Here is a 15,029-nt window from a genome sequence, read left to right on the forward strand (position 1 = left end):
TATGACATATAAATTGCTATAGCGTGCTTATTGACAATGTTTCTCCCTGTCTTTTCTCTTTTTTGAGGTCTATGCACATAAAATAACTGAAAAACATCTCTAAATCTGTTTTCCTGCAACTATTTTACAAGCTTCCAGGGTCCCCTTTTAGTCATGAAATCATGTTGGACCAAATATCCTACAGCTGTCAGTCTGATCACGTTTTGGTTACGCACGAATTCCCTCTAGGATTTCAGCACCTGCAATGACTTCATCAGTTAATTTGAGAACAAATTGCAATCATTCTTTGTTTCGACGTGTTTTTTTACGATGAAATGCAAAGTCCGAGATGTGTCCAGTTCCCACTGCTGTAGTGGCTTTGATGACAACAGATGAGCCCCGTGCGCACCGGTTGCGTAAATAAAGTCACTGAACATCTTCCACATGCAGTCTCGCCGCTCTCCGGCCCCTTGCTTCCCAATGCATTGTGGGAAGTGTTTATGTAAACCCAACATGGCAGCGGCCTGCTTGAGAACGTTTGGACAGGTTAGCCGGCTCGTTGTTCGGATCCGGAACGTTCGAACCAGCGCCGTTGCGGCCCTGATCCCAGCAGTTTATATGCAAGGAACCGGCCGGCTCCACGATACAAGCGGGTCGGGGCTCAGGACCAAAATCTTCTCGGCTGCGCCAAGAGGGGGCGGGGGTAGTGCCACAGCATTTGCTTTCGCGGTGGGAGGTGGATTCGGATTGTACCAAATAATTAAATTCTACTTTCAGCACCATTATGCCGAGGAATGTTTAGATCACGTAAGCATCTGATCACTTCTCTTAAGTAGCTTTCTGTTGTTAGTCATGAATAGAACAACGCCTGGCTACACTGTCACCTTGTCAGACTAGCTAGGTGGTGTAAATGTACGCTTGTTTGAATTAAAGCAATCAATCGCCCGTCATATTTTAGATAGATAGACAGACAATTCTCCATGGTATCTTTTTCACAAATGGTACCATCTACAAAAACATATAAACCAATAAAACATCAAATATTGGATCACACACCAAACAGCAAAGAACAAACGAACATAACACAACAGCACTGTAGAAACACAGGTTAAATAGGAATCACAGTAGGAGGAGAGTGTTGTTAAGATTATGTATGGCAGAGGGACCAAACTTTTTGCAGAAACAAGCCCTCTTGAGAATGGGTGTCCTGTATCTGCAACCCGAGGGGAGTGACAGTGCAGAGGGTCTTCTGGGTCATGTGCAAAAGTGTGTGCCCTGCTTTTTGTGGTTGAGATTAGATCAGATAGGTTGGGAGTGGGAAGACCAATTGTTTTGGTACTTGTGGGTGCGATCGTGAAGAGATTATTCCAATAGGAGACAGTTATACAAGATTTGGCCCAATAATGCTATGGTATAGGAAGAGGAGGAGATGAGGTTGGATTTACAGGCTTTTCAGTTTGTGCATGACAGAGTCTGTTGGCAGCGTGTGTGCATGTCCATGGTGTGGTGGCTTAAGCTGATGTAATTGTCCAGTGTAATGCCAAGGTACTTAAACAATTTCAAACCAAGAAGCCACAATGTCCCTCCCTCCCTGCCTCGTGCCTCTTCTAACATTCGCATGTCTTGGTCCGTAGACATTCGACACCGAACTGAAGTTGACGCTCTACCAGTACAAAACTTGCCCATCCTGTAGCGTAGTGAGAGCGTTCCTGGAATACCACGGGTTCGATTACGAAATTGTGGAAGTCAACCCGATCTCGCGCCAGGAAATCGAGTGGTCGACGTACAGAAATGTACCCATCCTGGTGGTAGACGGATCCGAGGCGGTGGTAAGGACACTAGTCAGATATATACGCAGCTAAACGGCCGTGCAACATGCAGTAGCTACAATACGCGACCAGTTCCTTAGTTCTAATTTGCATTTGAGATAATTTATTTGGAGAGTAAGGATAGCTACACTTCAGTCAAACCCAGCAAGCTAGCTTGTTGTAGGCCTACATACAGAATACTCAATAGTAGGCAAGTACGCTGATTCGGACACGGGTAAATTCGCCAGCCTTTTACAAATCAGTATTCCTGCGGTCAGTCTCCGGTAGGGCCATTCACCGACTATTTTTGCGTTGTTTTAACAGCTGATCCCCATCTTGACTGCCTCACCAGCGCCGACTGTGGGCCGCAAGCGGGCACTGTTTTAAACAAACTATGTCGAAAATAATCTTCTCCTTTTTGTCTGCTCCCGTCCATCAGCAATTGAACGATGCGTCTCTAATTATCAGTACTCTGAAGACATACTTAATTAACAAGTAAGTGCACCTTGTACTAATATTGTCATCTCTCCAGTTTCCTTAACCTATCGGAAACGTACTCAGCGTACATGTTTGCGTGCTACGTTGTTTATTTGGTTAATCAATCAGCATCAACCGTCTTCAGTGATGATGTTTCCAGCTGTTCTTATGCAGAGAATAAGGAAACCAGATTGTTGGATTACTTCTACATCCTTCTTAGATTTTCATCTTATCCCTGTGTTTTTTCCAGGAACAAGACTATCTCCGATACACTGATTTACTACCCCGAATACAAAACGACAAACTCGCTGGGTAACGAGGTGACGGAATATTGCAACAAATACTGGGTTATGCTGAACGAAATCAAGGTGGAGGACGTGTACCCGTGCAAGACCACCAGGAAGTGAGTGGCTGAGTGCAGCGAGCGCGGGGCTGTCACGTCACTGCAGATTAGTAGGCCTAAATGATTCATGTTAAATGTCATAATATTTAACAGTAGTGGGAAGCAGATTTCATTTGGAACAATGACCTTGGACAAATGCTTCTGTCAAATTAATAAGTACAATAAATTAGTTGACTAATTCATCAAATAATTAAAAATGAAGCTCAGTTTCAGAAGAATTGAATGTCATTTCCAAGTGCTGCTCAGGATAAATGCTTTTTTTCTCACCTCTTGTGTGTGATGATCATTTCAGGTCATACTGTAGGACATTGGCTGTGTCCTCAAAGTATGTACTGTCTACTAAGCACACTGCATAATGTTTAGTACATATTTTTTAGTATGTGATCGGCAATATGCAGAAAATATCTTCCGTAGTATTTTCCAACCGTACCGTGGAAGGGTCATTCCGCATCATATTCATGAGAGCAAAACGGTTGTTTACCTCCTGCTCCTGAAGATACTCAACAAAACCACAGCAATAAGTATATCATCCTGGGATTTTAAGTACACTATATGTAGAGAAAATTTTGTCTTAACTTTCTCATTCAATGTACTCAGCAACTATACTGAATCGTAGGCAAGTGCGCTTGTGTTTTTGTGTGATCACTTCCGGGTCATGTCATTGTGCCCTTCAGGGAGGAGGTGAGGTGGCGGATGTGGGCTGATGATTGGCTGGTACCCCTCATCTCCCCGAACATGTTCCGGAGCCCTGCGGAAGCTCTCGCCTCCTGCGACAACATTGTGCGCCTGGGAAACTTTGGCCCCATCGACGGCTTCATCGCCAGGTACCTGGGGGCCGTCGCTATGTTCTTCTTCTCCAAGTTCCTCAAGTTCAGGTGAGCACTGCTGGGAAGGATGTAAACCGGTTTATCTTACCAGGACTTTCTCCTCCTTTTAACACAACTCAGTAATTCAATTTGAAATTGTATTCATTGATTAAAAACCCTCCATGATACTGAATGAGGATTTTGTCTTTAACTGAAGTTTTGTTTGGATCTCTCCCCTCTCTCAGACACCGGCTGCAGGACGATGTGAGGGAGGACTTGTACAAGGCCCTAAACGAGTGGGTGACCGCCATCGGCAGGAAGAGGAAGTTCATGGGCGGGCCGCACCCCAACCTTGCTGACCTGGTAATGAAGGCCTGTCTGTCCATCAATCCATGTATGTATGTATGCATGTATGTATGAATGAATGAATGAAGCCTGCCCTCTTGCTTGCCCTTCTAAAACATCCTGGTGGCTTAAAATTTGTAGATGAGATGATCGTCCTCCATGTGCCTGGGGCATGGCTCATGCTTATTCATGGCTGAATCCCTCCCATCACTGGGCGATGCTAGAACCAATCACGTGTCGCCCTGCAGGGCTGCCTGCCACAGTCAGACTGGCATGGTCCGCGTTCGATTACAAACATGGGGCCCATCCATGCATTAGAGCAGTGTATTACCAGGATGAACCACCAGCACCCTGCAGATGTTCAGTTCAATTGATAAGTCCACTGAGAGAGGTTACCCAAACGTTACTAACGTTACGTTACTTCTAAACGTATAGCACAGTGACCTGGTTTTGCCACTTTATCTCCCTGACATTTGACCTTTTACATTTGACCCCCCCCCAGGCTGTGTACGGGGTGCTGAGAGTGATGGAGGGTCTGAAGTCATTTGACGACATTATGGAAAACACCAAGGTGAAGGCCTGGTACCAGCGTGTAGAGAAGGCCATTCAGCAGCAGCAAGGGCGGAGCCAGCGTTCACAGAGGCCTAGGCCAATTACGGAGCGCTTCCACCCCTGATGTGAAATACACGGAACCAATCAGCACCCACTCAACCAAATCTGACAGCGCTGAAGCGACGCACATTGGTCCTGTTTTTGTTGTTATTTTTGTTGTTGTCAGGAAACATTGTTTTATTGTGTACCACTGTTGATAAAGAAGACCAAAAAACAGCTGTATGATATAAACAACACAGGTAATGAGCAGTATTGTATGCTCAAAAACTGGGGCAATTATATTCTTTTGTACAAATACACTTAGATATATAAAAAAATATTATCAAGTAATCTTTTTCTGGAAAAGATAGGTGTCAAAATGATTGGCAACCCTGCTTTCAGTACTTTGTGCACCCTCCCTTTGCAAAGATAACACTACTAAGTGGTCTTCTGTAGTGTTTAATGAGATTAGTGATCATGTTTGGGGGGGGGGGGGGGCGGTTACTGGTCCTCCATGGGATTCCCAGGTTTTGGAGCGACCTGTGCTGCTTATTTTATAATGTTTTTGGTCATCTTTAGCAAGGGTACCTACATTTTTGGAGGGCTTTGCATTTGTGTGTTGGGATGTTGCTTTCCCTTTATCTTCTATTTTGCCAGGAAGTGGTGTAGCCCTGTAAAACTGGCTGAGTTGGGTCACTTTATTAACGACACTTTATTAACAAATCACGGTTGTGCAAATGTGTGGTCTGTTATGCCATTTGAGACCATTCTATTCTTTTTTTTCCTCTGTGACCTTACAGGACGTTACTGTTTCATTAATTATTCCTCTCGGCTGTTTTACAGTGTTAATCATGACTGAATTTGTGACCTGCTTTGGGGAAGCGAAAATATTATTCTCCTCTTCTCCCCCTCCCATTGACAGAGTACCCAAGATCTCATTTTAGAGCGAGGCTCTTTGAACCCTAAAAGTTGGCAGAGCAGTCATGTGCCTTTTAAGTTATATTATTTTTTGTACTTATTTAACCAGGAACACTTTAGTGAGATCAGATTAAAATCACTTGCAAGAGTGACATGGAAAGACAGTGGCAGGACTTTAAAATGTCCGCAAACCCAGACCACGTGGTTACAATAAAAAGCAGAAGCATCGCAAGCGTTACAGTTTTACAGAGCAGATCTAAAAAGCATTCGCATTTTGTTATTAAACGTTTTTAAAAATCAGATGAGGTGGGAAAGTTAGGGGTTTTTGTTTGAGATTTAGAGGCCCTGGAGCATGTTCTCTGAATGCTGTCCTTTCATTCCAGTTCTTGGCCTGGATAGTGAAAGGCACAGCACTGATTGTGATAGAAGGTCTGTAGATCATTTGGAGGGAACTCGGGTGGATTGGATGAATTCAGTCAGATGTTTTATTTTATTTAACCTTTTTTTAACCAGGAAGTCTCATTGAGATAAAAGTATTTTTTTCAAGAGGGACATGGCAAAGATGGCAGCTGTACATAAATAAAGTAAAGGTTTATGACATGTTAATGTTGAGGATGGAAACAGAGCCAGGCATTAAATGCCATAAATGTCTGGTTTAACTCAACCAGTCATATTTATTTGCAAACTGAGAGCTGAAGCCAAGGACAATAGGCCTTGATATTTGATTCAGTCTTTGACTGACAGCATGTTATGTTATTATGTAGCTTATTATGTAGCTTATAAGACCACCGTCTCTGGTAACTTTCAGAATGACCTATAAAGCCTGCTGTTCTGGCTTATGTCCACCAGATGGTACTGAAGACTAACATTGCAGCTGTTCTTAAATAAAAGTGAAATGTTAAGGAAAAAAGCTTATACATAGTCATGTTGACACCTTCCCCCAATCCGCTGACACTTGTAGAAATACAGCGGTGGGCTTGGCGTGTATTAATGTACAGTTGAGCACTGCTATACTTTTACTGAATTCTGCAGTTCAACTTACCAGTTTATAGCTTGCTTTGTTCCATTTGGTCACCTGCCATTGAAGAAAATAGTCTTATGCCTGTTTGTTTATTGCTTTTTTGTACTTTGCATATACGTTTTGCACAGTCTCATTTAGTGTTAGTGTAGTAAGGGGTTATTTTTTGTCACCGATATACTGAAACCTGTAACCAAGAAGCTGTGTATAGTATGGGGTTCACTTCTTGGTCATCCGTGTTATGCTGTCAGACTCGGACCTCTTACAGTGCTGCAGTCTTCTGTGCTTTTCTGTACTCAAATATGAAATGGTGCTTTTTTTCATTTTTTGTGTGGATTGGGGGGGGGGGGGAGTTACCTCTGATGCCCCACTTGTGTCTTTCTACCTCCAGACCTTTGTGGTTCAACAATGAAGTTAGTTTATAAATGGACATTGCTTCTTCTGAAGGAGATCTGGATGGACATCAACCTGACATGCTGCAGACAGTCTCTCCATCTGTTTGTCTGTCTGTCTAGTTTTTCTTCTGGCCGTGGTCCTTGGAGCAGCACAGGGTGCAGAGTTGGGTGTGTGCAAAACCACTATGGAGAGGTTGTTGTGAAGCAAACCAAGATGGCCTGTGTGTCAGAACAGTGTTCTCCGGAAGATGGCACTTAAATGGCCCTTATATTATTGCAAATTATTAGTAAGGACATTTTTATCATTCACATTGAAAAACAAAGGAAATTGCTCAATAAAGTGATTAAACACTATCAGCCCATATTGTGAGTCTGGTTTCTTTATTAATTTTAAGCAGCATACTGTGTGCCGTTTAGAGACTGGCGTTACACATGTTCTCCTTTAAACTGGAAGATCATATTGACTCTAAACAGACGTGAACCTGCCACACTACCTATGAAATGAGTACTGGAAAGCGATAATTTCTAATGAGGAAAAATGTTTAATTCGCCGTTAGAACCACACACTCAAGGTTAGATATATAAAAATGGTCTATGACTGACTGTAGCCACTGTATTGTGGTGACTGCAGCCAAGGAAGGGGTTACCATGCACACAACTTTTTATGTACACAAGAAACAGACTTATAACCGAGAACGCGTTGCCCGCATCCATGCTACCGACAAGCGTATCCTTGCCGACCTGCTACCCAATTTAATGTTTGGCTTGGTTTCTACGGTAACATGGTTGCCCCCGTTGCCAGGGGCAACCAGGAGCAAGGCGTTCTGGGTCAGACGTTTCTGCCAATCACAGACCCGTGACGTCACTTAGAGTTTTGAACGAGCCAGTGGAATGCCGAAGAGGAGTGTGTCCGGAAGAAAGGCTCTGAAAGGGCTGTCTGCCCCCCGGCGATGATGCAAAACATTAACATTTTTAAGTAAATCATTTTGAAAACTTACCCTTTTCGATTTCACATGGTAAGATGAGACCTTTTATCAGCTTCTGGCTCGCCAGCTTTGTTAGGGAGAATGTTGTTACAACCAGTTGCACGCAGACGACCTATGCATTGAATGCCCTTGCAACTGGCTAACTGTTGCTCGTTAGATAGCCTGTAGTCTACCTAGCTACGATCGAAAGTAAGTAGCACTAATTATAGGTAGTTAACTATAGTTTGGATAATCCATAGATAGATTATTCTCTATGATGGTAGCTGGTTTGCAAAATACCAAGTTAGATCCTTGTCTTTGAAACTCTAACTTCCATATTTCCAGCTGATTTTCCCTTGAATGTGTCACTGGCATTGGGTAACTTAGCTGCCTAACTACAGCCAACGTCAGGAAAAGAAATATTATCGATGTTGTCAAGTGCAATTAACAGTTTCTAGCTATTAGGCTGGCGGCTGACTGACTGGGTCGCTAACTGTAGATTGGTAGCAGATAACTTCCGTCCCCTGCACTTGGGAGTGTAGCCAATATGCGGGTTCGTTTTACATAGGAATAGTAATGCTGTGTAACATGACCGCAGACAAGTAGAAGGTATGATACGCAAGCCATGTGCACTCTCTGGCAGTATACATTACACTGTTTACTACTTCACGTCTACACATTATCAGAATTATCAAAAGTACGGTATAAAACGCTAAAATAGAATAGGGGGAAGCACGTGAAAAGAGTAGAGGAGATTTGCCATGCTTTCCAAGTCTTCCTCTTTTCTGTGACAGAGAAGAGCGATGAAGACGCCGTCCTCCTCGCCGCCGATACACGTGCACGTGGCGGAGAGCACGCCTGTGCACGTGCACGTGAAGAAATTCCAGAAGAGCGGCTCCGCCAGGACGCCACAGGTCAGTCAGGTCATCTGTAAAAGTGTTGTTTAGGACGGATGTGCAAAGAGGGTCCTATCGATTTCTGGATTTCATGCCAAAATCTGCTCTTAATTATTTAATTATCCTAATAATCAGTGATGTGACATTTTAGCTAAATTTACTGATAAGCTCAAGAATGACAGCTGATAACTGATTTGTGTCTCTTTAAGATCCAATGCAACAGTTTTCAACCTGGTTTTTGACAGTTGTAAATGAAAAGGACAGCACTTGTATTTGTTCTAAAGATTTTTTGAAGTGGTTGTTTAGCACGAACATAGCCAATATCTAAATAAGTTAGCTGAAAAAAATGTGTTTAAGTGCACACGTTTGGGTGCTTTCCATCATAATGCAGGTTTGGGTCATTGCCATTTGTTCTGTCATTTTTCACTAGTAATTTAGTTTGTGTGACAACCACAGCACCTAAACGGAAACCACTATAATTTCACCTGTCAGTCTCAATTAAAAGATGTAATCTCTTTCTAATGGATCATTTGTCACATAGCACATTACAGTAAATTAAAGCTTTAGTTGCTGACTGCTTAAAATTACTGGGATGTGAATGTGGTGTATTTATTCTTCATGACATACGCAGTTATTTCTGACATAATGGGATCTTAAGTGGGTAAATCATCCTTCAGTAGACTTTGTGAACAGTCAACAGCTCATTAGAACTCAGTGGGTGGCATTATAGTAGGGACGAAAACCAGCATACACAGTGGGTCGCAAGGATTGAGTTTGAAAACCTCTGACCTAATGTTCTGATCTGTGAGTGAACTCATTTTAGTAATAAGTGAATTAATTCAGCCAGGGTAATTGATGGGAACAAAAACCCAGCCTGTCAGAAATTATTATAATTATAATGTCATTATTATAATTAGGTGTGTATAATAATATTTATTTAATTGCTCCTGATACTTTAATTGTCATTGCCATGGACATTGACGGTAATTTACAGGAGCAAGGTTCGGTAGACTGTGTGCACGTTTGTGCGCTTTTGTGTCCGTTCGACGGAAATCTCGTTACAATCCTCCGACGGAATACTGACGTCGTAGGGAGAATCGGCCTGCTCACGTGCCCATCTGATGAAGAAAGTGAAGTTAATTAAAGCAGAGCGGTGTTTCCTTGCGCAGAAGAGCGTCCAGGAGGCGAAGATGCGGGCGGAGGCGGGGAATCTTCGGCCCACCGCGCAAGTGAAGATGCGCGTGCCCTGGGTCCCTCCCGGCAAGACTTCCACTCGCGACGCCCTGTACAAGTGGGAGGTAAGGCCAAGTGAGCCCCCCCGCCGCCCCATTCACATTCCCAGTGGATTTCTGGCTTTGTTTCTTCTGTTCATTTGTCTTTTCATTATTCTGTAAAAAAAAAAAAAAGGCTGTGGAGAAGGCAGAAAGGTTGTTGGTAACTCGATTAGGCTTTTTGAAGTTAAGTGTAGGTCCCCGTTCCTGCGTGGAGTGGGCGGGGCTGGCGAACGAGGCGGGAAAACGCTCTCTCTGTGCGGCAGGGTCCGACACACCGGCTGGAGATCACGCCGGTGCCCGAGCCAGAACCCGCCCAATCAGCTGCGCTGCGATTATCTGACCTCTCCACTGAGGAGGGGGAGGTGCTACAGGGTAGGATCAACCAGTACGAGAGGAAGATTGACAGCCTGATGACCGAGGTCAGCTCCCTGAAGAGCGAGGTCAGTCAGACGCCCTGCGGTCATAAACTTTCAGCCTTCCCACCATGGTCAGTTTCCCTGTGGTCACCCTATCACGGTCACGTTACCATGGTTACCCTATCTCAGTCGCGTCACCATGGTCAGCCTATCACAATCACGTCACCATGGTCACCCTATCACGGTCATGTCACCATGGTTACCCTATCACGGTCACCTCACCATGGTCACCCTATCACAGTCACGTCACCATGGTAACCCTATCACGGTCATGTCACCACGGTCTCTCTGTCATGGTCACCAGTCCTACTCAGTACCTTGCAAATGAGAATCGAGTGCTCAGTTGGCTTATTTAGGTAAAGGTAAAATAAAAACAGTCACTCCTCCCACATTTACTCATTTAATAGACAGCATGTACCCCCCCCAGCAAATGCACTCACTCACTCACCCTGAGTCCCACCCCCTTTCTACACAGGCAGGAGTGCTGGGGTGGGTGCAGTTTGTGTGGGAGTGAACACACTCAAATCGAGCCAAGTTGCGTGGGAGTGAACACACTCAAATCGAGCCAAGTTGTGTGGGAGTGAGCAGACGCAAATCGAGCTAGCCCTCTCACGAGATCGCGCAATGAGATCTGAACACTTCCCGCGTTGAGATGGGCGTTTAAGGGGTTAACAGGAAGGCCTGACGGTGCAGTAAAAAGTGCCGAAGCTGCAGATGTCTGGGTGGATGAGACAGTGCGTTCAGCAGGGCGGGGTCAGGCCGCTCTGAGTGCTCTTATGATTGAGCCTAAATGGACGCTAGCCTTTTACCAGGAACAACAGCAGATTAGCTCAGGGATGGAAATAGCCCTTTGTTATCAGTGGCTCTCCACATTTAAACAAATAAATTAGGTTTTACAGTTTCTAAAGCAACATCCATACATGACTATGAATTTCTGTGAGTCTTGGAGCTTTCATCTGAGAAATCAGATGTGTGACATGTTTTTATTATGGAGTATGGCCTTCTTCTCTGCATTCTTTAGTTATTACGGGAAATAGTCACAAATTCTCTCTGGCAACTTGCATGGGTGTGAGTGAGTGTTGGTATACAGTGTGTATACGGCCTGTGTGTGCCTATATATTGTATGTCTACAGTGCATATAAGGTCTGTGTGCGTATACACAGTGTGTGTGTGTGTGTGTGCGCGCAGTGTGTAAAAGGTGTGTGTTTGCAGGTGAAGCTGCAGAAGAAGGAGCAGCTCTTGGAGCGGCAGTCCGAGCAGCTGAATGCGTCCCAGCGCCTCATCGCCGAGCAGGAGGAGGAGCTGGCCGAGGTCGCCAAGGAGCTGGAGGTGACGGAGCGCGAGAACTCCAGGCTCCGCCTCTCCATGGAGAAGATGCAGGAGGAGACCGACTACAGCAGGTACAGCTCCCCATCCCATTGGTGGAGAAGTCTGATTGGCATGTGATCTCACTGCATGCAAAGGCGGGAAGTATCTTCTGTCTGGATTCCAGTTGGCCACGCCCATGTAAACCATGCCTCTTCCCCGTTCACCAATACCAAAAATGGGTTTACAGTTAAAACACTTTCATGCACTGACACTTGTGTGCACCTACGCATTTGTGTGTTTGTAGATATACAGTGAGCTCCATAATGTTTTGGATAAAGACACATTTTTTATTGATTTGATTTAACTCCACAGTTTTAGATTTGTAATAAAACTATTTATATATGGTTAAAGTCCACATTCTCAGCTTTTTTTAAAGGGTATTTTTATACATTTTGGTTTCACAGGTGTTTCTGACGAGTCAGGTGTTTTCAATAGCTTCCTTATTGGCTTCATCGGAGAGCTTTTAGTATCTAGTCTTGATTCTAAGTATTAAATTGCCTTTGGAATCTGTTATTAGTGTCTGTCAACATGAGGACCAGAGTTGTGCCAAGGTAGTTATTATGAGGCAGAGAAATAAGAAAAAATCAGTTAGAGACATAGGCTAAACCTTAGACTGTTTGAAACGTCATTGAGAGAAAAGAGAGCGCTGGTGAGCTCAGCAAGCGCAAAGGGCCTGGTAGGCCAAGGAAGACCTCTACAGTTAATGACAGAAGATTTCTCACCATAATGAAGAAAAAATATTTATATTTGTATATGTGTTATTATCTGAATGGGATTCGGGTCTTCCTCTGGCCTTTAGATGATTGGCTGCCTGATTCAATAATTGGCCCTCATGGAGCTGTCCAGTCTTGAGTGGGGAGCAGGGGTGCTGAAGTTTCTCCTGGTCCTGCTGACGCTATCCATGGTCCTATATTCCCTTGCTATGGAAAGGGGCAGCAGGAATCAGCGTTGTCTGTTGGCAGGTAGGTGCGGGTTATTTCAATCCCCGCACCCACCTCCCCCCTAAAGTCACCTTTCCATCAGGGAAGAAGTACAAATACTATATTAGGAAATCCAAAGATAATGGCTGGTGTGCTACTATGGGTCAATATGTGGTGGCCAATGTGGTCCTACATTTCTCCACTGCATGTTGGCCCTGTCTCCCATTGGCCACGCCCCATACTGACTGTGTATCACACAGGCCTCGCCCTATGTTAAATGCCCCATAGGAGTGCATGTTAGGGATGTCATGAAATAGTGATATATTGAATATTGATCGCAGCCGTCTGCGAACATCTCCACGTCCGCCCCATTTATTTAGTTGTCAGTTTGACAGAATTTGATAGAGGCAACGCCCCATGTTAACCCCTACCTCATGTTTACCGCGCCCCTCTTTGGCCTCACCCTTGACCGCAGGCTGGAGAAGGAGGCCCTGGTGCAGGAGAAGGACGCCCTCTTGAGGAAGCTGCTGGAAGTGGAGGTGGACGGGGCGGCGGCCTCCAGGCAGGTCTCCGCCCTGCGGGAGGCCGTGGGCAGGATGAGGACTGTGAGTCACCAATGGGGGGCGGAGCTAGGGAGCTAGGCAGGGCGAGATCGCCATGACGACAGCTTTTAACAGTGACCTCCAGGAACTTCGGCTTTGGGGCAGCAGAGGAGAGTTTTAATAGTTGTTTTTATTGATTCTTTATTATATTACGCTTAGTACTGTTATGAATTTTTTATGCATCAGGAAGAGGCCCATAGCCAGAGGAATATGTACATTTATATAAACCTTTTCCAATAAAACACAACGATATTAATTACTTTGTACTTGGCGAAAAGACATATAGGATATGTATGTATATTTTTATTGGTATGTGGCCAATCATAGAATACCTCCACCCACTATGAGGTTCATGAAGCCTCACTCCCCAGTTTTGCTAAGGGAGACCAGATGGGTGGGGTTGAGGCTGAATGGTGTGTCCCCCCCCGTACCCCCCCAGGAGAGGCAGTTATCAGGGACGGACTCCACACAGCTGTCCCATCAGAAGGAGCTCCTGCTGCAGAAGTTGGAGACCTTCGAGGAAACGAACCGCGCACTGCGCCATCTCCTGAAGGAGCAGCACGGGCGCGAGGTACAGTACACCCTCCTGGCCTGCAGGGGGAGCACTTTCTAACACTGCAAGGGTGTAGGGCTCGGCTCAGTCTGACTGAATTCCTGCTGACAGGTCGAGGCGTTGCGGCTGTCGGAGCAGAAGGACGTCATCCTGAAGAAGCTGGCAGACACAGAGGCAGAGAACACAGTATGACCTTTCACCTTTCACCTTTCACATCCGTATATCCTAGATTTTTATTGATATATTCTATTGACTAAGCAGGTGGTCAACTCTGTTTTCTTACTATTACTATTACTATAAGTTATTTTGCAACCATTGAAGCTGAAACATTACAGTTAGGAGGATCTTATGAATGTTCATGAATGAATGTGTACAAAAAAACATGGCATTATATTTGGAAAGAGACTTGCTGTTAAGTTTTTAAATATACATTTTCGGTGCATTGAGCACCACTAAAATAGGGGTCTATAGAGGTCTGTTGTATCAAGGTGAAGTGCATCAAAAGAGTTTAGTCTGAGTAAGTAGAAAACATTCTTTAATTTCATTTTAGGGTAAACTGTCCCTTTAATGGACACATCAGGGTTCACTGTGGTATGTCTGTGTGTGTGTGTGTGTGTGTGTGTGTGTGTGTGTGTGTGTGTGTGTCTGGCTTGTTAAACTGTGTTTTAGCTGCTGGTGGTGAGGTTGCAGGACAGAGAGAAGGAGCTGAATCAGCTCACAGTGTTCCTGGAGACTGAAAAGGTACACACACACACACACACGCATGCACGCTATTCCACTCTCATTCCTGAATCAGTAAATGCTGCTAAAATTTCAGGTCATATAACTGATTTGCTGAATTTAAATAATTAAGAAGTTGGCCTGAAATCCAGACGCGGCCCTCCTTGCCCACCCTGCTCAATACTATATGCACCACATATACACTACTCATATTGCACAACACAAATACTCACTGCACTCACATCTATACTATGTATAAACTCACATCACTCATTGGACACATCTATCCCCAAACTCATATCTGTGCTGCACATCTTCACTTTATCATTGGGAAATGTAATTCATTAAGAAGTTACTCTTTTACTAACTGCCAGTGTGCGCCCCCTGCAGGAGAACGCGAGGACCACAGCAGAGCTGTCCAAAGCGCTGGAGTCCACACGCGCCCACCTGCAGGGCCAGCTGCGCAGCAAAGAGGCCGAGAACAACCGCCTGGCCGTCCAGATCCGGGTACCCCAAATACCCCCCGCTCTGCGTTTGTGTGTTTGTGCCTGTTTGTGTGTTTGTGCGTCAGCATG

The 15,029-nt window shown here is 44.7% G+C and overlaps 2 protein-coding genes across 5 annotated transcripts in view; both read left to right on the top strand.

The window, feature by feature from the left end:
• The first annotated feature begins 409 nt into the window (after positions 1-409).
• Positions 410-7,102, top strand: LOC118212782 (prostaglandin E synthase 2-like). 2 transcript variants are annotated; one of them, XM_035391063.1, is made up of 7 exons: positions 410-786; positions 1,614-1,808; positions 2,227-2,282; positions 2,515-2,667; positions 3,342-3,542; positions 3,719-3,836; positions 4,321-7,102. In XM_035391063.1, the coding sequence occupies exons 1-7, from the start codon at positions 424-426 to the stop codon at positions 4,492-4,494; spliced, it is 1,260 nt and encodes a 419-aa protein (XP_035246954.1). In that variant the 5' UTR covers positions 410-423; the 3' UTR covers positions 4,495-7,102. The 2 variants fall into 2 exon arrangements, with proteins under 2 accessions (XP_035246954.1, XP_035246955.1); XM_035391064.1 differs by lacking the exon at positions 1,614-1,808 and having other exon boundaries at positions 411-786.
• A 190-nt stretch (positions 7,103-7,292) lies between these two features.
• odf2a (outer dense fiber of sperm tails 2a) overlaps positions 7,293-15,029 on the top strand; it is a 14,341-nt gene continuing 6,604 nt past the window's right edge. For 2 of the 3 annotated variants that reach the window (XM_035391045.1, XM_035391046.1), the window contains exons 1-10: positions 7,293-7,756; positions 8,500-8,619; positions 9,771-9,899; positions 10,139-10,315; positions 11,504-11,691; positions 13,055-13,184; positions 13,621-13,752; positions 13,846-13,920; positions 14,404-14,475; positions 14,845-14,961. In XM_035391045.1, the coding sequence (XP_035246936.1) occupies positions 7,754-7,756; positions 8,500-8,619; positions 9,771-9,899; positions 10,139-10,315; positions 11,504-11,691; positions 13,055-13,184; positions 13,621-13,752; positions 13,846-13,920; positions 14,404-14,475; positions 14,845-14,961 (1,143 nt within the window). In that variant the 5' untranslated portion in view covers positions 7,293-7,753. The remainder of the gene's footprint in view (positions 7,757-8,499; positions 8,620-9,770; positions 9,900-10,138; positions 10,316-11,503; positions 11,692-13,054; positions 13,185-13,620; positions 13,753-13,845; positions 13,921-14,403; positions 14,476-14,844; positions 14,962-15,029) is intronic. The other variant, XM_035391047.1, reaches the window with a different exon arrangement.

This window comes from Anguilla anguilla, chromosome 14, assembly GCF_013347855.1.
Source record: "Anguilla anguilla isolate fAngAng1 chromosome 14, fAngAng1.pri, whole genome shotgun sequence".
Classification (NCBI taxonomy): Eukaryota; Metazoa; Chordata; class Actinopteri; order Anguilliformes; family Anguillidae; genus Anguilla; species Anguilla anguilla.

Excerpts from the sequence above, each read along its gene's own strand:
- LOC118212782 (XM_035391063.1), top strand. The coding sequence starts at position 424 with ATGCAGTCTCGCCGCTCTCCGGCCCCTTGCTTCCCAATGCATTGTGGG. Across the intron at positions 3,543-3,718 it reads TCCAAGTTCCTCAAGTTCAG|ACACCGGCTGCAGGACGATG; the intron begins GTGAGCACTGCT and ends CCCCTCTCTCAG. Across the intron at positions 3,837-4,320 it reads ACCCCAACCTTGCTGACCTG|GCTGTGTACGGGGTGCTGAG; the intron begins GTAATGAAGGCC and ends ACCCCCCCCCAG.